The sequence below is a fragment of the Planococcus citri genome, chromosome 4 (genome assembly GCF_950023065.1).
Source record: "Planococcus citri chromosome 4, ihPlaCitr1.1, whole genome shotgun sequence".
Taxonomy (NCBI): Eukaryota; Metazoa; Arthropoda; class Insecta; order Hemiptera; family Pseudococcidae; genus Planococcus; species Planococcus citri.
Genome location: NC_088680.1, coordinates 72,243,898 through 72,267,972, shown reverse-complemented (window position 1 = coordinate 72,267,972; position 24,075 = coordinate 72,243,898). Strand labels below are relative to the sequence as shown.

General features: G+C 40.9%; 2 protein-coding genes across 4 annotated transcripts in view; one reads left to right on the top strand and one right to left on the bottom strand.

Moving 5' to 3' along the window:
* The window catches only part of LOC135842958 (vesicular acetylcholine transporter-like), a 30,444-nt gene extending 11,440 nt beyond the window's left edge, over positions 1–19,004 (top strand). Inside the window, exons 2-12 of one of the 2 annotated variants that reach the window (XM_065360650.1) lie at positions 10,513–10,619; positions 12,910–13,107; positions 13,254–13,435; positions 13,539–13,719; positions 13,793–13,976; positions 14,160–14,380; positions 15,735–15,955; positions 16,066–16,188; positions 16,275–16,461; positions 16,550–16,747; positions 16,838–19,004. In XM_065360650.1, the coding sequence (XP_065216722.1) occupies positions 10,513–10,619; positions 12,910–13,107; positions 13,254–13,435; positions 13,539–13,719; positions 13,793–13,976; positions 14,160–14,380; positions 15,735–15,955; positions 16,066–16,188; positions 16,275–16,461; positions 16,550–16,747; positions 16,838–17,041 (2,006 nt within the window). In that variant the 3' untranslated portion in view covers positions 17,042–19,004. Of the gene's footprint in view, positions 1–459; positions 9,116–10,512; positions 10,620–12,909; positions 13,108–13,253; positions 13,436–13,538; positions 13,720–13,792; positions 13,977–14,159; positions 14,381–15,734; positions 15,956–16,065; positions 16,189–16,274; positions 16,462–16,549; positions 16,748–16,837 lie in introns of those variants that run through there. The other variant, XM_065360651.1, reaches the window with a different exon arrangement.
* Positions 19,005–19,465: 461 nt separating this feature from the next.
* Positions 19,466–23,878, bottom strand: LOC135842957 (ras-GEF domain-containing family member 1B-like). Of its 2 annotated transcripts, XR_010558226.1 has the most exons (10): positions 22,724–23,878; positions 22,386–22,601; positions 22,029–22,298; positions 21,663–21,893; positions 21,439–21,582; positions 21,137–21,339; positions 20,900–21,051; positions 20,407–20,479; positions 20,112–20,226; positions 19,466–19,750 (listed from the first exon to the last, which is right to left on the bottom strand). XR_010558226.1 is itself a non-coding variant. In XM_065360649.1 (9 exons), exons 1-9 carry the CDS (start codon positions 23,507–23,509, stop codon positions 20,211–20,213), a joined length of 2,091 nt encoding a protein of 696 aa, XP_065216721.1. In that variant the 5' UTR covers positions 23,510–23,878; the 3' UTR covers positions 19,466–20,210. The 2 variants fall into 2 exon arrangements, 1 of the variants encoding a protein (XP_065216721.1); XM_065360649.1 differs by having other exon boundaries at positions 19,466–20,226.
* Positions 23,879–24,075: the final 197 nt, after the last annotated feature.

The following is a 24,075-nucleotide window of genomic DNA, read 5'->3' as shown; positions in this document are numbered from 1 at the left end:
CGTACTCGGTGTCGGTGTCGGTGTCGGTTGGGTATGTACTTACTTGTACAATCTTCGAATTGATTGTACGATTATAGTCGATGCGCCATCCATGAACCATGATGCGGCGCGGCGGTTCAGCCAACATTTTGGTACGCTTAGATCCCATATCTTTAAAAGATACAAGACAGATACGCGTATATATACATGTACTTTTACGTACTTAGTCGACGCGATAGAATTAGGTGCCCTAAATACTCGTGCCGCGTTCGCAATGTCGCAGTTTTTCTTTGATTTTTTTTTTCTTTTTTCATCTCGATAAGCGTAGGTAACGCGTATTTGCGTAGGTATAAGTAAGCTGTAAGGTCTTGGGTTTTTTTCCTCATTTTTTTCATTTTAAGTATACTTTCTATCTCGTATCGCTGACACACGATTCGAAATTCTAAATACCTAACCGTTTGTTTTGTATCTTTGTTAAAGGTTTGGGATCGATAACGGCGTTCTGAAAATCATGTCCGCTTCTACGAAAGACCTTAGACGATCGCTTTAAGTTGTGGTGGTGGTGGTGGTGCATGGTAAAGTAGGTACCTGCAGGCGTATCGAGCACAATTCGACGACGAGATGATCAGCAGCAGCTGCTGAAAGAAATCTGCTGGTCGCGTCGGGCTCGAGTTGAAGCGCAAACGTAAGCGGCAGGTAAGCAGCTAAGCGGGTGAGCAGCTAAAGCAGCCAAGTACGTAGCACTTACTCGTAGCAGTTGCAAGATGAACGTATTCGTGGACGTTGTTCGAGCGCTGTGGGATCGGGTGGGCACGATGAAGGTGCCGATCATCAATCTGGAGGTGACGGTGGTCAAAGACATCGTGTGGGAGAAGATTCAGGAGCCGACTTCGCAGCGCCGCCTCATTCTGGTGATCGTGTGCGTGGCGTTGCTGCTGGACAACATGCTGTACATGGTGATCGTGCCCATCATACCGGACTATCTGCGGTACGTGGGCGCGTGGGACGACGACGACGGCGTGCCGTACAACGTGACCAAGCCGGCCAAGCCGATACCGCGAGCGCATCACGGCGAAGACTCGGCCACCGGGCTGCTGTTCGCGTCCAAGGCCATCGTGCAGCTGATGATCAATCCGTTTTCGGGAGCGCTCATCGATCGCATCGGCTACGACATCCCCATGATGATCGGCCTGTCCATCATGTTCATGTCGACGGCGTTGTTCGCGTGCGGCCGCAGCTACGCGTTGCTGTTCTGCGCCCGCAGCCTGCAGGGCGTCGGATCGGCGTTCGCCGACACGTCCGGCTTCGCCATGATCGCCGATCGCTTCACCGAAGAGAACGAACGCTCCAAGGCGCTCGGCATAGCGCTGGCCTTCATCAGCTTCGGCTGCCTGTTCGCGCCGCCCTTTGGCGGCGCCCTCTACCAGTTCGCCGGCAAAGAGATACCGTTCCTGATACTGGCGCTGGTCTCGCTGCTCGACGGCTTCATGCTGCTGCTGGTGATGAAGCCGCTGAAGCAGCAGCTCAGCGAGCACAAGCACTTCGAAAAGGTCACCACCACGCCCATCTGGAAGCTGTTCATGGATCCGGACATCGCGGTCTGCGCCGGCGCCCTAATGATGTCGAACGTGGCGCTGGCCTTTCTCGAACCGACCATCTCGATCTGGATGGAGGAGCACATCACCACCGACAGCTGGAAGATCGGCATGATCTGGTTGCCGGCCTTCTTTCCGCACGTGTTCGGCGTGATGCTGACGGTGAAAATGGCCCGCGAGTACGCCCAGTACCAGTGGCTGATGGTCGGCCTGGGGCTGGCGCTCGAAGGCATGTGCTGCTTCCTCATCCCGTTCAGCACCTCGTACCAGATGCTGATGATACCCATCTGCGGCATCTGCTTCGGCATGGCGCTCGTCGACACCGCCATACTGCCGACGCTCGGCTACATCGTCGACGTGCGCTACGTCTCCGTCTACGGCAGCATCTACGCCATCGCCGACATTTCGTACTCGTTCGCCTACGCCCTGGGTCCGGTCATCGCCGGCGAGATCGTCGCCGTCATCGGATTCACCTGCCTCAACGTGCTCATCGCCTTCTCCAATCTGCTCTACGCTCCCGTCTTGTATCGGCTGCGCAACATCTACGACTTTAAGCCCTTCCAAAACGAGGCCAACGTCCTGATGTCGAATCCGCCCGACAAGGAGTACCAAACGTACATGATGCAAGAACGGGGCTCCAATTTGAACGCGACCGGCGGCAGCGCCAACAACGCCGCCGCCGCCGACGACACCGAGTCCAGAAACTTCTGGCAACAGCAAGCCAGCTATCAAGATGGCGGCTCCGGCGCCGCCGACACCTCGTTAAATTACCAAGTACGCGAGACCAGCGTCGATAGAGACGATTACACGACGTCTTCGTACGCCAATCGTTAATCGCGCTCTCGCGTCTATAACGTAAAAAAAATAAACAATTACCGTGCCGTGCCGTGCCGTGTCGTTTCGTGTCGTCTATCCTACTAGTAACATAATTACGAGTATGTTAATGTACATTAATCGTAAGCGGGTATCGTATCGTATCGTATCGTATCGTATATGTAGATGATGTACCACCAGTGATCTTCGCATTCGCTATTATCGTTATCGTCATCCATAAATCGTCGTATACATACATCATACATAGTATACCATATGTACTTATACCTATACCTATACCTACCTAATTACCTATCTACTCGTGTAAATCAGCATACCTACATAGTTATTACCTACCTGTACACGTACCTGCGTAAAATTATACCTACTTTTATAGACATACCTACGTAATGTCATCTAACGTACGAGCGTTGAAGCCTTTTCGTACGTTACCTAGAACCTACCTACTTACGTATATGTACTTCGCAGGCGTAGTTTTTTGTTTTTTAGGTGTTTTTTTTTTTTTTTTTTTTTTACTGTGATACTTACCTATACTTGTAGGTCTAATTGAAACACTCACACACGAGACTACTTCTTTGAGAACAACACATCGAATACCTACCTATATCAACTTGTTACAAATTTTTTAGGTTGTGGAGCAACGCCCGCGCCCGCTATCAATATAGTACATATATGTACTTCTACCTACGTATTTACATCTACCTACCCAACTTCGTTATACTTATGTATTTGTATCCAGTCATTTCTAAAAGCACACCTTACCCTAATATTACTCGCGGTATTTACATATTTTCTCTACATTTTTTACCACACGCGTTTATTCGTAAATGCAGTGCGATTACCTACTTAGGTACCTACGAGTAATACCTAGCAAGTACCTACTTACCTATTGGCTATTAGATAGGCACTGAGCAGGTACTGGAATACTAATTTTCAACCATCGAGCGCTTAGTGAATAATTTTTTACGAACAAAATATTCGATGTCGATGTAATCCATTAATTATTGTTACTTTGTACGTGTATATTTTGTTGGTACAATATTATGTAAGTACGCAAAATGTGTAGCCTATTATATCTGTTTAATCAGACAGTACCTACCAATCGATCGATGGATCGATCATTGCTTTTTATAGACCGACCGACCGACCTACCTGCCTACCTAACGCGATTATTTAGCCAATTTAGGTATTCCACGATTGATTGATTGATTGTTTGTTTGTTTGTTTGTTTGTTTGTTTGTTTGTTACTTTTCTCACTTTTGAAATCCTGTTGCGTAATGTCAGTTAGATTCGGACTCCATAGACCTACTCGTACATCAATAGGGTGCTTACGTGTTTGAAAATCAGCTTTGAAGGAGCCCCCGTACGTAAGAGACAGACGTAGATTTTAAAAGAGGGGTCATTTTTTCGCTCCCACCCGTACGTACTCGTATTTACTCTGCTTCGTCTGGAAAAATTGCTCAACCTCAATTCCTCAAACGATATAGTGCCTACACCTACCCAGTCTATTTGTGCGGTGCGGTGCGGTGATTCTGCGTTAAATTTGAGACTATTTTTAGGGTTCTATCGATAGAGGGTTAAAAATTTGCGTTTTGAAAATACCTACATATTTTTTTCTCGAATAGCTGCAGCGGGTATGCCTATGACGATGGCGATGGCGATGGCGATGGCGATGGCGCACGCGAGTAAATTACGAGTAAAAACCGCGAATACTACCTATGTATAGTACAACTCGGCCATTTTTCTCATAGGTAAAGGCAGTGGCTGGCTACTGGCTAGATCGGAAAAAACACGATTTTTTTCTCAAAATTCGCCTTTTTAATGACCAATGTCGCCAACTCGCCATGTTTCCCCTCTGTGGACTGTGGTGTGGGGTGTGGGCGCTGGGCGCTGGGCGATAAATACGAGTACGTAGACAACTGAAAAGAAGTGTCTCTACGTACGCGACGACGATGGCGAAAAAGTTGTCGCGAAACGTTTCGACGTTTCGACGTTGAAACGTTCCAACGTCGGAAACAACCCCTCGCACAGTACGGCCGTGGCCACCCCAAAATAGCTGCAGATGATGGGTGTGGGTGTGGGGGCGGGGGCGGTGAGTTGGTGGTACTTTGTAGTGTTGCTAGCAAAGGCTTCAAAGTTGGCGTTCGCGTTCGCGTTCTCGTTCGCGTGGTGTGCGATGAGCACGCTATATACGCTATATGGTACGCTATACGGTACATACAACTACGAGTACGTACGAGTATTTCCAACTTTCGGTCCCAACAACTTGCAACGAGCGAGCCACGGTTTGGGTACATTTTCATCGTCGTACGGACCGAGTACGAGTATTTCTCTGGCTCTCGCGCTCTTGCTCGCACTCGCACAAGCAGTCGAACCGAGCCAAGCCAAGCCAAGCCGAGCCGAAGTATTCGTAGTTCGTAGTTTGTAGTCTGCTCGGCTGAAAATCGATAAAGTGCCCTATATAATGAAAAGGCAAGAATACGCGAGTATAGCCGTGTTACCTGAATTACTATTCCCCTCGTTCGAGTTTACGCTTTAATTTTTCAAAAGCTCTACAACACATCGATTTCTCTCTACCATTTCATCCTTCGCCCCTTCGCTCCTTCACTATGCGCCTCGCCTCACCATGCCATTTGGCATTTTACGGTCGTAGGCTATTTTTCATTTTTCTCAAACCTGTAATTATAAAAACTAAAAAGGTACCTACCTACCTACCTACCTACTCGTACTTCGGTAGTGTTACAGCAAACGCGAGACTTGTCTTTTCAGCCCCGAATAAAACTTGAATTTCCAAATTAGAATACGCGACGTACGAGTACACCAACGAAAAACCTGTTCATACTCAACATTCGATACCCATTACTCCATTAGATATGTATGTACATACTATGTACTCGTACTCGTACATACGACTACGAGTATACGTGTCTGTCTATCTAATCCGTCCGAGAGATGCGCTATGTACGTCGTACGAGTACACGAGTAGCCCATTTGCCTGAATACGAATAGCATATACTTACGAGTAGTTATAGGTACTCGTACGCTATGGTACGAGTGCGAAATTCGAACCGGAATCGTTAATCGTTTCGTCGATCGTCGATCGTCGATCGTCGACAAATTCTCCAAATCAAATCGAAATAAGAAATTCTCTTGGCCGCTCACGCCTCGCCTCGCCGCGACTCTCGCCTCTCGGTCTCGTCGCTTCTCGATGATTTTTCTTCTTCTTCCATTTCTTACGGTCGTACTTTGTAAAAGCAAAGCAGCGAAATCTTCGAGCTCATAGCTCATAGCTCATCGAATCAACGATTCTGCATCTGCACCTACCTAGTACAGTATACGAGTACCTACCTACGTAAGAGTGTGCATCAGTATCCCGAATGCATACAAATACAATTCAAGGTAGCTATAGCTACCTATTTGTACGTACAAGTACATATAGGTATAGGTAATGTACGAGTAGGTAAGGTAACTGGGTAGGTAATCGTTTAAAACGAATTCTCTCATCATTACTCTTAAAGTCATCGAACAAATCAGAAAATTAGACACTACTCATATATAGTACTCGTAAGTATGTAGGTAGGTACCTAAGGTATATAGATATACGATGTAGATGTAAGAGGTATCTAAACGTATACACGAGTAGGACCAAACCTAGCCTACCCTACCCTACCCTACCCTATACCCTACGTAGACGTACACCGTACACCGTACACCGTACACGCATGACGCATCATTCGGCTCTTATCTGCAGGTTTACCCTCGTGCCATGGTGGTGATTTTTTTCTCTTGTTTCAATTTTTTTCTACATAGTTGTTTTGATTGTTATCGTTATCGTATCCTACGCGTACGAGTATGCCATATCAGCCATATGGTATTTATATAATATGTATAGGTATACAATATACATACTCGTATGTATTATTACCTATTATTGTTTTTGTTATTTCTATTTCATTAATTTAATCGATACGTTTTTCTCCTTATTCGAGTTGTTATCGTGTGTGTTACTGTTACGAGTATTTATACCTACCTACCTACGTAGAGTTTTAGATTATGCCTAATTAGGTACCTACCTCTGTGTCTGCATATACTGCTGGTCCGGATGTTGGCGAAATTGCTCGAAACTGTCGAAAAATAATATCTACTACCTATTTCGAGTTCCGAGTACTTTTTCCATATTCTAGATGACGAAAAATTGACGAGCAAAAATTTCAGTTCCAAAATCAAAGTTTATCTACCATTAGGTAATTGTGGTTTTTTTGAAAACATTTTCCAACTCGGCTAATATAAGCATACCTATCTACCTATTAGAGATCGAGTTGATCGTATAGACAAAAACGCAGCGCAGCGTGCGTTCTACTACTTCTTCTTTAGAAAACGAAAAAAAAAAAAAAAAAAAAAAAATGAAAAACATAGAAAAAAGTTGCGGACGAAAAGCTGGATTACGAGTAGCCTATTTCGATCAACGCAACGCAACGTTTCTGAAGCCATCCGAACCCGCTGTATGCGCATTTTACGCGTATACGCGTATACGAGTATGCAACATCAGCTTGATTAGTTTTTAAGAGAATATTTATAAGCGACGACTACGGTCTTTTTTTTGTTTTTGTTTTTGTTTTTGTTATTATTTTTGTTTCGTCTATTTCATATTGAAATTCGACAACCAAGAATACATACATATCATTATTTTTAATTACTACTACGTAAAATCGTATACATGAAAATGAAAAAAAAAAAAAAAAAAAAAAACCGAACTGAATTTTATATAAAATACCTACATAAACGAATGAAAAAAAAAAAACAACAAATTATTTATATATTACTTACGTAACTATACATACTTAATGATTACCTACTTAATTTACATATTTATCGTGCCTACCTGCCTACCTGCCTACTGCCTACCCAAATAGGCAACGGCTTTTATATCAACGGCGAATTATTAATTTGTAACCAGTAACCACCTTATTTCCTTATTCGCCCTTCGCCCTTTTTTTCTTGTCTGTACTCTTCCTATGACAGCAACCACGTCGCTCCATAATACATACGTACCTATTTTTTATAATACCCATTATCTATACCTACCTATATACCTACTTACCTATAAATACATACGTACTCGTATAGAGCAACGAAGATTCCGATACATACCTATACCTATACCTAGTTGGTAGTTACCTACCTACTCGTAGCTAGGTGTACTTGGCATAAAATATGTATATATACCCGATACCGCGGTATACAATACTTATCTACCTATATCTACCTATTTTCGAGATGGGATAGTGATGGTGGTCGCTCTCGGATCTCATCTACAACTCCAGCTCCAGCTCCAGCTAAAGCTACGGCTAATACTCGTAGTTGCGCGTGCATACCTTTACCTATAATCAATCGCGCATATACGCGTACCTACATACACATAGATACGAGTAGGAGTAGATAGATATAGATACGTGAAAATTCGCTGCTCGTCACATAGACTAATAAAAATGTTACGTTTAACATACATGTATGTACAAGCAATATTATTAATTTAAGGATAAATAGGTCTCGTTGTTAGACTGGCAAGAAATCAGGCCTCCAGACCTTCAGCAGACCTACCTATACCTATACCTACGGGCTACGAGTAAAAAAAAAAAAAAATCACATCACATACGAGTATAGCTACATCGCTCTTCTTCTCTGTTTTTCCTTAAACTCGGAGGCGGATCGAAGTTATGTTGTTGCGGGGGGGAGGGGGAGGGGGTTGTGTATCGTGTTATTTTGCCGACAAATATAAAAGTTTTAACGTGCCGAGCGCTAAATTCTAAAGAGGTAGTAGTATTCTATTCCCCATTCCCCCCCCCCGAAAAAATCTGCATCTTTTCAAATGATTTTTGGTATTACCTATTTCTGAAATAGGTATCGCCGTCTAATTTTACCATTTCGAAATGTTTGAAAAGAGTTATAGATAGGCATCGACTAGCACGAGCGAAGCAAAGGCAAAAGCTTTCGGAAATTAAAATTTTGAAGGAAAAAAAAATGCGAAATGCAGAGCGGAGCGCCTCGAAGAGAAAACGGCAATTAATTTCGACGTAAAACGTTAGTTTTTCCACACTTGAAATTTCCAAAAGTTGAAATAGATCGGTTATTTTGGGAAATGAAAAACAACAAATTCAGCGCCAGCTCGGCGCAGGCGGAAAGCGTTTTCAAAAATAGACCTAACAATTTTCGAACAAATGGACGCAAAATCGGAATTTTCAAAATTGGGGGGGGGGAAGGCGGCATACAGCTCTTAAATCCGCAATCCGCCTCTGCTTAAACGTTGATAAACTACTACATATAGGTGTAAACTGTAAATGAATATGTTGGTGATAGTTAGAATATGGATAGATTAAATTACGGGTACCTAATACCTATAACCAACTAACCAGTAACCTGTAAAACTGTAGATTATACCTATGTACCTATTTGTACCTACTCGTAAGTCGTATGTCGCGTTATGTTGTAACATTTACATATGTACTCGTACTCTCGTACTTCTTCTAGGTACTTATGTGTATATGTACCTATATTATGTATAATGTATAACATACGTAATTATACATACCTACCCTTAAATGAGAATTATGTACCTACCTAATAATTTATCGTGAAATCGTTATTTATCTTGATTTATGATTTATCGTGTAACTGATTAATAAATAAACTTTCTATGTTCTACTAAAGTTGTGATTACTCGTCACTCGTCTCTCGTCTCTCATCTGGTTACTATTATAGCCAGCGCAGCGAATAGCGATTAGCGATACTTATTACGGGGGCTAGCGCTAGAGCTGCTGCTGGCTATCACTATTACGAGTACCTATACTCGTATTTTCGTGTTCACATTCACACAATGACGCGTTAAAATCAACAAATTCTGCGAGAAATACGTAGTACGTACTCGTACGTATTTTAGTAAGCATTACAAACGGGTACAAATAAATGAACATACTTACGTAAAAAAAAAGTAGCTTGTAAGGTACCTTACCTATACTCGTATATAGACTGGTTTTTAAAAATCCAATTTAGGCCTAATGCCTGGCGAGAATTTCTAGACATTTTCCCCAAGTTGTTAGAATGTGAGAAAAAATATTGCGAAATACGATTAGGTAGCTAGCTAGGTACTTACCTGATAAGTAGGTATTGGAAATCGACCGACCTATCTACGAAATGGCGCGACGATTCTTTTCCCAGATTTGTAAAAGTCGAACAAAAAAATTACGCGTATAATTCAAACACGCTTCATCGATGGAAGATTGGTCATACATTTTTCGATCCATTTCACTTTTCAGGGAAACAAAATGCGCAGATTGCGCAACCAAAATTTCACCGACCTAAGATTATATTATACTCGTATCATCTCATTAAGGTTGATATGCCCTCCTCCCCAAAAAAAAACACCAAACGTACAATTTCGAACATTTTTAGGATTATACGTAGGTATACCTATGTAAGTATGTAAGTAGCTGATATACCTACCTACACTAAACTCGAGGCTACAGACGAATGAGACCCCGTTTGCCTCCTCTACTACTTTTTTATACGGAATAATTCGAGGTGTGGAAAAAAATTCACCAAAAAAGCAAAAAATGCAATTTTGAAGATGATTTGAAGAAATGTTGACGAGACGACGACTTCGGGGTTGGGTATTCGTAGTCGTAGTACTCGCCGGAACTCGAGGTTGCAGAATGACGATTTAACCCTGTGGCGATGGCGATGGCGCGGACCCCAATAAGAACACAGCTGTTATATCTCGCGGTCTCTCCTCTATTACGCTTGGCGCTTGGCGCTCGCATATTTAGACATTTCGTTTTCGATAATTAAAGTACGCGGCGGACTCGTATCGAAACGGCGCGAGGCGACGCGACGTGGCGAAACCGATGGAATTTACTTGTATCGAGCGAAGCCTTACAGGTCTGCGAGACGTAAAATCGTAAAATGTAGAAAATTGCCCATTCCCAATTCCCATTTCCCATTAAATGCTGAACGTCGTTGTTTGTAAGCTGTAAGCATAAGCTAATATGTACTTGTACAATGTACTTACATACGATTACGAGTATAGTGATTTTGATTGGTATTACAGGATGGCGAAGGAGTATAGTCAGCATATCAGATTGGTTCCGCGGATCTACCACAAACGATTCAACCATAGCGGAAGAACCATCCGCCAACGTGATGGAAAACGGCGTGGTAGGTATACCTCCTACTGGCTAGTGGCTAGTGGCTAGTGGCTAGTGGCTACTACATGTAGGTATCTACGAGTACCTACTACTCAAGTCTCAAGTACTTACTACCAACTCGTAGTTTTGTTGCGATGAAAAAGTTGAACATTTGGGTGGGTGGGTGGTGGGCGGATCGGACGAAAAAAAAAGTCTGTGTATTTCAACCAAATTCAGCGGAGACTTTCATTTTGAGCAGAAAGTTACTCGCGGAAAAAAATTCAGCCCCGCAGGTGGCCCTAGATCGTGGATGGCGGATGGCAGAAATCGTACGTACCATAGTCGACTGCTACATAAGCGGCAACTAGCAACTTGGCAACCAATAACTGAGCAACTTCATTATTATTTTCGTTCCACTGTCGCCAAGTTGCCAGTTGCCTTTTATGTAGCAGTGCACTATCCCATGCAAAAAAATAGTACCTACTAGGTACTATTTTAATACTGATAGCAGTAGCAGTACTGCTGCCAGTACTAACAATTTCAACTTTTCAAGTACATACGCGTAAGTACATAGTACTGCACTAGTACTGTGCACTGTGCAGTATACTACTCAACTACCGCACTTGAGTACTCATACAGAATAATTTCTCAACGGTCGTCGGTCACCAATCCAACCTTCAATCAGGCTCGACGCTGCTTAACCTATGGAAGTACTGAAGACGGATCTAAAACATGCTTAAGTATTGTTATACAATATACATACCTAGTATGTAGGTATTGTAGGTACTAGTGGAGCATTTTTGAATTACATTAGTTGTACTCGTAGATTGATGCGAGGTTCAGTATACTACTTCCAGTACCTATACTAATAGTACATGACTTTGAAAGTATAAGTAAGTACCTACTTACTGTAGTACTACTGCGGTACTACTAATCTATGATTTTTTTGCATGGGATTGCCGTCAAAATCCAACACCTGTACTTTTAGGGTTCTATGTACAATGTAGGATGTACGAGGAATAGTCACAAAGTAAGTTTCACATTTTTTTTTTTAAATAGAAGGCGTGGATATTTTTTTGACCAAAATTGGAGGGGATGTAGTTCAAACATTTGACCAGATCTGACAAAATTTATTTTGCATTTGGGTGCATTGTTTGTATTTCACAGCGTGATTAGTAAAGTACTGATAAAAAAATGCCGTCCAAAAATTATATTTCAGAAAAAATGAATTTTTCAACATAAAATAAAAATTCATCGGAAAATTGATTGAGAACCACTCGAGACATAACATACTACGTAACATTATTTTGATTTAATCAAAATCCAAATGAAGTAGATTGTTCAGTAATACTCGCCTTCGGCTCGGCGAGTCAAATTGCACTCGACCAAACGTACTTCCCTTTCGCTCCTTGTATTGTAATATACTATTGATTCAATCAAAATCCAAATGAAGTAGATTGTTCAGTAATAATCTGTTGAATGTCGGCATTGTCGAGAGTCACTCAGCACCAGAAATTTTGCGATCATCACATGAACAAATTACAGCGCCAAATAACATCTAACTTGAAATAACATTAGTACCTACCTATGATACGTTTTGAGTAATTTTTGATAAATTTTAGTCATAATTATTACAACTACAAATTTTTTTTTTGGCCAAATACCACATTTGGACGGCATTTTTTTATCAGCACTTTAATCACGCCGTGAAATACGAACAACGCACCCAAATGCAAAATAAATTTTGTCAGATCTGGTCGAATGTTTGAACTACATCCCCTCCAATTTTGGTCAAAAAATATCCACGCCTTCTATTTTTAAAAAAAATGTGAAACTTACTTTGTGACTATACCTCGTACATGTACATTGGTCATTGAGCGGTTGAAAATTTGCAAATCGCCTATTTTTCAATTAATTCGTGCCCCCGTGCGGTGTTTTGAAAACGTTTTTTTCGCAGATACGATTTCGCATTATTACAGGTATGCAAAAATTTTGAAAGATATCGTTGCTGAAACTTTTTTTTTTTTTTTTTTTCAAATGGTCAAATATTTTTTATTAGTCATTACTGCAAATTTGAAAAAATGGAGAAAAATTTCAAAAATTCTCGACTATTTTTTTCGATTTTAGAATCTCCGACGCCGACGGTACTACCGTAACTGTAAGGTAAGGTACCTACTGGTAGTTTTCATTTTTACGTACGGTATCTGTCTATCGTAGGTACGTAGGTAAAGGTATATTATTCTAGGTATTCATACGGTACGGCTACGGCTACGGCTACGGCTACATTTTACATTATTTTATACTTTTATACCTACTCGTAGAATTATTCGCTACCGAAACTGCCACTGCCCGAGTTGCAACACACATTATGCAGATATTTAGAGGCCGTTCAGCCGATACTGAGCGAAAAGCAGTACAAATATACCGAACGATTGGTGGAAAACTTTGCATCGCAAAATGGAACGGGTGAAAAATTACAACAGATTTTGCAGAAGCGTCGAGAAACATATGCGAACTGGGTATGTCTCATTGCTCATTGTACAATGTAGATTGTAGTTGTAGGCACTAGGCACTGCTCGTACGTAAACTATACCTAACTACTTGTAAGTTGTAGCAACTCGTATATTTGATTAATGATTAATTGATTACGTGCGCGTGATTTTAGGCGTACGACTGGTGGCTGGACGACATGTATTTGAATAATCAGATAGCTTTGCCCATCAACTCGAATCCGGGAATGGTGTTCCCTTTGCGTCCTAACGCCGACGTATTCGGTCCGCTGCAAATGGCGCAATATGCAGCCAGAATGGTCACATCGGCCATGTCATTCAAGCAGAAGCTGGACAAGTAAGTAACTATGTACCTACCGTCTGGCATCTGGCATCTGGCATCTGGCATGCCATCTCTAGAGCTAGACTTACATGCCGTTTTTGGTCTTGTTTGGTCGCAGGAACGAAATCCAAGTGGAGACGGTCAAGTCGAACGGCAACAGCCAACCGCTATGCATGGCTCAATATTATCGTATTTTCACGTCGTACAGGATGCCGGGAATCACCAAAGATTCGTTGATGAGATCGGAAACGGAATTTACTAAATGGCGACCGCACATCGTAGTCATCTGCAACGAGCAGGTACGTCTGACGTCTGACGTCTGACCACGCCACTTATTTGTACACGTATAGGCTATACCTGGTTTGGTTGCAGTTTTACATCATACATCTGACAACTGGTAAGAATGCCGACGTACTAACCGAAAACGAAATCATCTCTCAAATGCTGTACATCATCACCGACAATATGGATAAAAAGCCGAATGCGACCCCAGTTGGCATACTAACCGGATTGAAACGAGACAAATGGGCGACGATACGCGAACAACTCGTCAAAGGTCAGCACCAGCACCAGCACCAGCGCATTAAAACATACCTAATTTTATTACTTACCTATATCTACGCGTATGATACGTGATGATACCATAATCCTGCCCTATGTAATTACGTAGTACATAATACTCGTATTGTATACACATATAATGTCGCGTACCTATACAAGTACCTATGTACTTGCGCAGATGAAAGCAATCAGAGAAACGCGTCGTTCATTGAGAAATGCATGCTGATCATCTGTTTCGATTTGAAAGAACTAAGACCGTCGTTCAATAGTAAATACAACTACGAAAATGTCGGCTTCAAAACCGCTTCTCGCGATGAAACCAACATGGCCCATCAAATGATACACGGCGGCGGATCCTGCGCCAATACGGCCAATCGATGGTTTGAAAAAACCATACAGGTGAGACGCAAATACCTACCCTTATCTATAGGTAAAGGTAATTAGGTAGGTAATTAGGTGTAGGTACCCGTAAATCTCATCAAGCTGCACGACTCTGGCTGGAGTAGGTTACCAATGTTGTATGTACATTGTACTCGTGGTACTGCGTACTGCATCTACATAATAAAATCACGAATGAACGGAGAACCTAACCGCAGCTACCTCCGAAAAAACCTACCTAAAATCTCATCAAAATTGCAAGATTACCCGAGGCAACGTGACTGTAACTGATCTGATCAGTTATCGGATGAAATCGCATCCAGAAAAAAAAACAGCTAACGATACTTAAGGTATACATACTCAAAAATATTGAATCGAGATCGTACAATCTGTGCTGGCTGCTGGCGTAAACAGAACCTGCGATTTCTGAAAATAATTTTTACATTTCCACAATTGAATCCTCGCGACGAGACTGAAAGATTAAAAAAAATATTTACCTAGGTACGAGTACCTCTACCTACGTCGCGTCGCCCACGCTACGAGTATAATTTAAAAAAGATGTAGACTAAGTTGCCTACTCGGTTTGCCGTAAATACGAGTACATACGTATATCGTAGATATAATAAACTGAGGGTACCATTAACTACATACTACATACGCGTATATCCCTCCATTCTTCTACGAGTACCTTCCTTCCAAAATGATTTTTCAGGAGTTGATGGCCGATGTAGCAAAGTGGCGGGGGGAACCTGCAGCATTGGGGATTTTTTATGCTTGTTTAAGGTACCTATTTGTACGAGCACTGGGCAATAGGCACCTTTTTCGTCGAAACATACGTTCTTAGTACATTACGTACACGTACATCTTACACTTACGGGTGGGTGGGTGGGTAGGTAGGTACATAGATAATACGAGTACAGGGTGGACAGAAATACTCGTATCGTGAACCCCGCGGCTGAGAAAGTTTTTCATTAAAAATATACTCGTAGGTTGGCAACGTGGACGCCGAACGGTAAAGTAGATGCGTATGGTATTTGGTTGGTGGAAAGTTATCAATTATCATCTCAGCCCAACAACCAATCATACGTATGCCGTATGCTATCATTATTACTATATTACTCGTATCATTCACTGTGACCAACCGACAGGCGAAATATTTAGCAGAAAACTTTTCTAGGAGTTGACGATATTTCTGTCCACCCTGTATAGGTTAGGTTTAGGACTTGTACTCGTATTGTAGAAAAGAAAATCGGCGCGTAACTACTGCGTAATACCTACTCGTACTCGTACTCGTAAATTAAATTTTTCCAACACGGTCGGATTGCGTTACTTAATGTGTTTGTTATGCGGGGGGTGATTTTGATTTTGCTCGTAGTTGGTGATCGGTTCGGACGGCGTCAGCGGTCTATGTTACGAACATTCGCCTGCCGAAGGAGTGGCCGTCATCAACGCTGTCGAGTCGATGCTGAAAAGTTGCAGCGATCTAGGAAACATCGACAAGCCAGACGCTCCTGAAATTATACCGGAAAAGTTGACTTGGAATTTGACTAGAAACATCGAGAAAGAGATTTACTCGGCCAAAGAACAGATTGACAAGTGAGCAATAAAAACGCGAAAACGCGAATTCGCAAAAACCGATAACCCATAACCGATAACCGACGTTTTCGTATTTGCTTTTTCATGTACTCGTACCCGAACTCGTATAGTTGCATTCAAGATCTAGATTTCAACGTATTTCGTTTTCAATTGTACGGAAAGAATTTCATTAAATCTTGCAAAGTGAGCCCAGATGGATACGTGCAACTCGCTCTGCAACTTACCTATTTCAAGTACGCAGCTCGCATCTCGCAGCTCGCACCTTGTCGAGTGCTCGCCTGATTGATCTTACCCGCCTGTGCCTATTTTTTCGTTTCAGATTGCATAATAAATTATGCGCGACGTACGAGAGCGCGTCTACTCGCAGATTCTTGTTGGGTCGAGTCGACTGCATCAGAGCCGCTACGATGGAAGCGTTAGAGTGGGTGTCGGCGATGCACGATCAAGGCGCCGAATACAAATACACCGATTTGTCGAAACCTCGCCGTCCGTCTATCGCTTCGTCGGTCCGTATATCGCGTACTCGTTACCTATTTTCAGCCACTCGCAATCTCGCATACCTACTAAATGGAAAACTCGTCTTTGTTGTTGCAGTACGAAAAGAAACTTCAACTGTTCCACGCGGCGATGAAAAAGCAAGTTGAAATTATCACCGAAAACATCACCGGCCAAGGAATCGACATCCATCTTCTGGGATTAAGGCAAACGGCCAAAGATTATCTCATCAACGCGGAGATTTTTGAAGACGAAGCGTTCGCGATCGCCAATCACTTTTCCTTATCAACCAGCCAAGTACGATGAGTACCTACCTAATTTTATTCCTCCTATACTGCAGTTTGTACGCATTGATTTGTTTTGTTTTGTTTTGTTTTGCTTTGACAGGTTACAACGAGAACCAACTCGTTTATGGGCTACGGTCCGGTTGTTCCCGACGGTTACGGCGCGTCTTACAATTTGAAAGAAGACAGCGTAATATTTTGCATTTCTTCGTTTTACTCGAACGGAACTACAAGTACAAATCGTTTTACCGAACGCTTAAAAGAGAGTTTGCTATCGATGAAGGATCTTTTAACCTATTTCAACTAAATTACCTACCTATCTACCTATCTAGTGATTTTGGTTGTCGCATTAAGGCTTAGTGTGTTGTGTTTTGTGTGCGTTTAACGTTTAGGTAGGTATCGGTTTATTTCAAATTTATCGAAACCTACCTTACCGTAGGCACAATATTTAGTTTAAGTTATACCTACCTACCTACCTACCTACCTACCTATCTATTCATCTACGTAAGTACGTAGGTACTTACCTACTTATTTGTATTTGTAAGAATTTATTACCAGAAAAGCTTCAAAAGCTATTTTACTCAAATGTTACCCGATATAACTTACGTGTAATTTTACCAATAATTTGTTACCTACTCGTAATTATGTACCTTAAACCTTAACCGTATCCTATACCTATACCTATACCTTTACATGCAGTATGCATCTTATAAATTCATAAGTACGTACCGCTACCAAATTACCAATGCAATGTGGAAATCGACTCGAGTACCTAGTACTCGTGCATGTGCGGGTAAGATATGTACATACTTAGGCTTACATATATTCGTATAAAAAGATGTGACAGCGACATTACATACAAAACAAACCTTCCGAACTGCCATGTCAATTACCTAATACGAGTACAAGTTAATATGTACATCAACGAACTTTACCTACATATCATAAATAGTGAGCATTTTTCGTAAACAAATTCGTCAAATGGTACTCCCTTCTGTTTTTTTTTCTTGTACAAAGTTTCAATTGTACGTGTACCTACTTACGTACTTAGTACTTACTTACATTATCATCTACCACAACGACTGACAACGGATTGACGAATACCGATATCCCGCATATTTTACGAATAGCTACCTACTCGTATACCTACCATTAATTATTTCTATCTTTACACTTTTCCCTTAGTTACCTATACTTGTGAGATAAGTATACCTACTCGTAACTCGTAAGTTATACCTAGGCTTCTTTCGTCATTTCAGTTTTCTGTTTTTCAGTTTACCAATTTCGAAATTTTTACCATACTCGTACATACTCGTACTCGTACTCTCGTAGTCTCTAGTCATACGTACCTACTTATTATTCATTTACCGAACACCTAGACCTACTATACGAGTACCTATGTAGTATGTACGTTATATCAAATATGTAGGTTATCCGCAAATTGTCTTCCACGATTTCATCTTGGAAGAGGACTTTGTAACTCGTGAGCTTCGCCTAGCTGAAATACACGCGTATAGCGTTTGCGTTTGCGTACGTTATAACGCTAATACTTTGTATAACGTAGATGAATTCGAATAATTCGGGTACTTCGTAAATTTCTTTTCTTTTCTTTTATTTATTTTGCCTAACCGTACAAGTAAATGTAATGTAATTACGCGTAGTAAGGTAAGTATTACAAATAGGTACATATCTCGTATCGTAATCGTTACCTAATTTATTACACAGGCGGATCAGTGTGGAATTCACAATAATTGTTAAATTACTTTTTGCGTGTTACGTTAACTATTATGTACGTATTATAACGAACGGTAACTTTATTATTAGAATTACCCTTCCGAAAATCTTACCAATGAAACTTACAAATTACCTATTAAGTATACAAGTAGTAGATCTACATTATGTATGTAGTTACTCGATGTTATCAGTGGTAGCCCCAGCAGCTAGGTGTAGGTACCTCTACCTATGTCTTATGTCTTTAGTCTACACACGAGGACGAGAGAGCACGAGCTACTCTTTTCTCGACCGTTAATTGCGATTTGCAAAAGTTCGAGTTTTGTTTTCTTTTGTAGTTGTCTAGTTGTTGTTCTTTTTTTTTTCGAACGTCCGCGATGAATAATGACGATTTAAATTGCACGAACAATTTTTCCAACGTAATACTCGATAACTGATAAATACGCGAGCTAGATGATAAAAAATTTGTTTTCCGCTAAGGGGCTGCCACCGAATGTTTTTGTTTTATATTAATACGTAAAATAAATTGTTGAATGGAATTACATATTTATTCTTAGAAGAATCTCGTCGAATCACAATTTAATAAAATAGGAACTGCACCCTGCGCCCTGCGCCCTGCACTGCAGCTCAACGTTCAACTTTTTCCATCGCGGTGGCGTCGCTGCCGCTGATTAAACTAAACAAACCACTAACCAGCAACTCGAGCGCAGGATTTTAGGTAGGTAAATCGTAAAATGATAATTCACTCGACTGTAAAAAATTTTTTTCCAAAGGACTAGTAACATCTTTCAAAAACAGCGTAGGTACGCTGCCGCGTTAACATTCCACCCGCTAGGTACTTTTATCATCTACGTAGGACTGGTTTCATTACTTCTTCGCAATTTAATTAAACGCTTATCGATACTAAAGAATAATCTTTAGCTTAAAATTGGCATCAATAATAACACTAGGTATATCAGCGAAATAATACTGTACAATGAATAATGATCAGCAAGAAAAATCATAAAACAAAAAAAAAAAGTTTATCACATTAAAACAATACAATTTACAATTGCAAAAGTAAGTAAAAAAGTAAAAAAAAAAAAAAGAAAGAAAAGAAAGAAAGAAAAATAGAAACAAAATCTATAACTTGTAAACTTTTCGTTACTGTTAAAAATTATAAAATCAATACGTAAGCATTATTAAAGCATCATTAGGCCAATTACGAACGACACCATTTTCAATTGGCATTTTCAAAGGCAACTTGTAAAAATCAAGCTAACCACCGCTATCGTTCACCAGCAAACTAAGAATAAAAATAACAAAAAAAAAAAAAAAAAAAAAAGACGTATAAAAAATTAGGATACACTAAATCGAAGCGATAAAAAAACGAATGTAAAAACAGGAACAAGCGTTGAAATGTCGAATGGAACAAGATACATACAACATGCGAACGAACGTGGAAATTTTCTGGTAAACGTTAATAAAGATGGCAAAACTGCGGGCTAGTTACGCGAAAATTAATTACAAAAAAGCGCCTAATTCGATTACATACAACCTTATGGAGAGATCAATTACCAATACTTAATATCAATTATACCTACGCGTATAAACGTAAAACGTATATTGTATTAATTTGTCGAACTGAAAGTTTCATTTTTATTTACCATTAAAAGTCGAACATTAGAATAATGCTAGGAATAGGAGGTTTAGGAATACTGTGTGTTTTGAATTTCAGCAGAGTCGAAAACGATATTTTCGTCGAATTACGCATCTCCGTTTCTGTAAATACACATTATACGAGTAGAAGATGAGTATGAGTAACATATTTCGTCAAAAATCAAAATTAACGACGAAGCGACGCGCTTTCGTTGAAAAAGAAAATTTCCTCTTACGGGTTTCCTAAATTCAACGTTAACGTTCGCGCATCGATATTCAATACGTGTACGTACTCGTACTTACTTTATATGCTTGTACTGTTCTTTTTCAAGACTATTTTCCGGAGGTTCGCATTCAAAAGACGCTAATAACAATGCTGAAAGAAAACAAAAATTAACGCAATCGCGCAAATTGAACAATACCGTATTCGAATAGCCGCGAATGCGGTTATCGAAGTGATTCCAAAGTTGTTGGGTACTTGGGTAGTAATCGACCACTGGTTCAACTTCAAAAAGTACTCGAATACTCCATTCAAAAGCGCACACACGGAGACATGGAAATTTGATAAGGCGAACCAGTTTCCGATTGAAAATTTTCATCTTTTGAAAACGTAGGAAATGAAATTTAAAAATCAACGTACAGAATTCCACAACGATGGAATCAAACTAACATTCGATATATGTATGTAATGTAGGTAGGTATGTATGTATGTATGTATGTATGTACAACACGAATATCGTATAATAATTACGTATGTATTCTCGACGCGATCCTACGTTTACGTAGGTATACGTACCTTTTTCAGATAATACTGGACTAGCCTGAAGGAATGTAATAATATGCAAATTTTTTTCAAACGGACACGCAGTCTGCTTCCATTTGACAAATTCGGAAACTTGTTGCGACAGTTGCCAGAACTTTTCGAAATTCACGTGCCCATTCGGCAATCTAGAAAATGAAATTTGCAATTTAATCGGGCCGCGCGCGCCGCGCCGAGATACTCGAAATGATAAGATTGAGAATGAAAAAATACCTATCGGAACAGCCTTCGTTTAAAAAATAAATATCTTTGATTAGTAGCGAGAAAAAAGGAATAACTAAACACTGATGTTGTACGTTATTTCCAGTCGATCGCCACATTGCCGCTTTCAACGTTGATCTGTAGCTACTGAAATTTGAGGTAGGATTCATTTGGTGTTCTAGGATTGAAAACTTGGCTGATTGCACTTTCGCCCACTGAAAAAGACAGAGACAAGACGGAGAGAAAGAAAAAAATAGAATCGCGAGCGCGAAACTCGCTAATAAAAGCGAAATAATCTCTCGTCGAGTAATTACCGTCTTTTTTAATCTAGCAACTGGGGACAAATTCAAGCCAGCGATAATGGCCATCAAGGAATTGAAATTACCTATGTTGAAACTTTCTCTGGCCACTTCGACCCAATACTCGACCGTTTTTATTCTAGATTTCTTTTTCACGTGCTGCAAACGAAAACCAAGGACTTGAAACGTAGACGACGCGATGGTGGCGTAAACATTGCGAATAAACGACGAAAACTTACTTTACAAATTTCCGATCCTACTACGTAACTTAATCTATTGAACCACTGCACGTACGACTCTAAATTACAAGTTTTTTTCGCTCGCGTATACTTGTCCGCGCCACTAGCGTGCTCTTGAACGAACGCTTCGACAAATTCTTCGGGACCGATGTACGATAATCGCTCCAATTCTATGTGACATAATTGCTGAGCCAGTATTTTAGGTTCGGCGCACAGTTCTACCACGTTTACCTGCGGCGGCAAAAACAACAAAAAAAAAACATATAGTATTATGCGAGTTTCAACAACTGGAAAACGAATAGCTAGGTACTAGGGTACTTGGTCGCGTCGCGCGTCGGACGCGCGCAGCGAGAATGTGTTACTCACGGGGGGCAAAATTTCGACCGACTGCTTGACGGAATTTTGATTAAATTCCTGTAAAAATTCTTCGTAGTGTTCTAAATTTGTCAAACGTTCCAGCAGGTTTCGAACCAACGTCGAAACTTCGGGTAAAAGGTCCGGGTTGATGTTTACGCATTTTTGCATAATAGCTTGTACGTGCGCCATTAGCTTATCATCGCGGAAATCGTACGGAAATGACTCGATCCAGTCTCCCAACAATTGAACCAAGCGAGGAATGAATTGCGTCAACTGTTCCTGCGAAAGCGATAGAAAAACGAGATAATTAAAACCGCTGCCGAGTGTGAAACGAATTACGAAAAAATCGACGGATTTCTTAGTCACTTTGTTTTCAGGGTGTTTGTTGTTGAAATTACGTTCGATATCGCAAAAACACACTATTTTATCCAATAATTCGTCGGGTTTTACGAACAACCGCGAAGTTAGTAGAAACGCAAAGATGAATTCTTTATCCGGATAATAATCGGTCGAAGGAATCAAATGACGTATCAGCATCTCCAAACTGCCCGATACTAAAGTTCCATCGCGGAAAACCAATCCCTGAAAATAGAAAATTTGTCGATAAGTAGGTAGAAGGTATATCTAGGTGAAGTTCGCAAAAATTATGGGAAAAAAAATTAGAAAAATGATGCACGGACGGGACGCAGCGCATAAATTCTCACCGACGACGACGACGACGAAGAATCGCTTCCGTTAGTTTTATTTTTCGTTGCCAGACCCAATGGTAAAACGTGGACGGCGGACGCATCTTTCAAACTGGCACCGCTTACTGTGTCCGACGAATACACGAAATCCGTTTTATCCTCGGAATCGGACGAGAATTTCTTCGAAACCGAAACCATCTTCGTTTCTTGATACTTTTTAGGAGCATCGTGTCGAGAACACGGTTCACGAGACGAATCCGAGCCGTTTTTCGGCGAATTATTAGAATTGCACGCGGATTTTATCGACGAAGGCTGCGTATCTTTGGAATGCGCGATCGGAGTACATAATAGAGACGAGAAATCTTTACTCGTGGAATCGATGGAAGAAAGATTATCGTTGGAAATGATACCAACTGGTTCCCATATTTCACTGGTATTACTGGTATAAAAATTATCTTCTTTGGTTTCTCTGGACCTTTCATCGACTACTTGTCCTCCTTTGGCGACGGTGACTTCCTCTCGAGTTACTACGTTCGATTTGACGCTTAAATTGGTCTCCAATTTCACTGGCGCTTTTAATATTCCCACTCGAACGAGAATCTGATTGAGAGAGTGACAATTTGGAATGTTACCTCTTAATAAAGCTTCTTTAACTGCCGCACCATCTTCGCCATCGAGAGTGACAGGACACCCGTTAATGAGCAGCACTTCTTCTTCCTTGATAGTAGACTTTTTCTCGCAATCTATCACTTTGACATCCTTACCTAATATAGCTTCGACTGTTTCTTGAATTTCATCGTCCATTTTTAGCGCGAATCATAACGTTACGAATGAAGATTCAGAAAAAACGTAATCGTAACACGCACACATCCCCCGTAAAAGTCAAGTGGCACAAAAAGAGAAATTTCTCAAACATGAATAATTACAACAAACACTCGTAATCTACTCGCGTTTGTTTAGTTTCAACTTTCATTTCATGAACAGCAACAAACTTTGTAAAAATGCAGACGAACTCGCAATTTGAATTTATCACGCGTGCTTCAATTATCTCGTTACATAATTATTTAGTTACTTTTGCGAACGGCTGAAAAAATCATTCAGACGCTTTTACTTGGGTATTACTAGATCTAGATCTAGATCGTAGCGTAAACATTATTATTTTTTTTTTATGCATAAAAAAAAATTTAAAAACACAATCTCCCTTCCTTTCGGCCTGGCCGATGTGCATCTCTTCTATTGTACTTTTAAGAATATTCGCAAGGTTGGGGATCGCTAGTAGTCCGAACTCCATCGTGACGGTGCCCGTAACCGTAACCGTAACTGTACATACGGATCCCGTGAGTGTGAGTATAGTGCCCTACTGCGCGTCT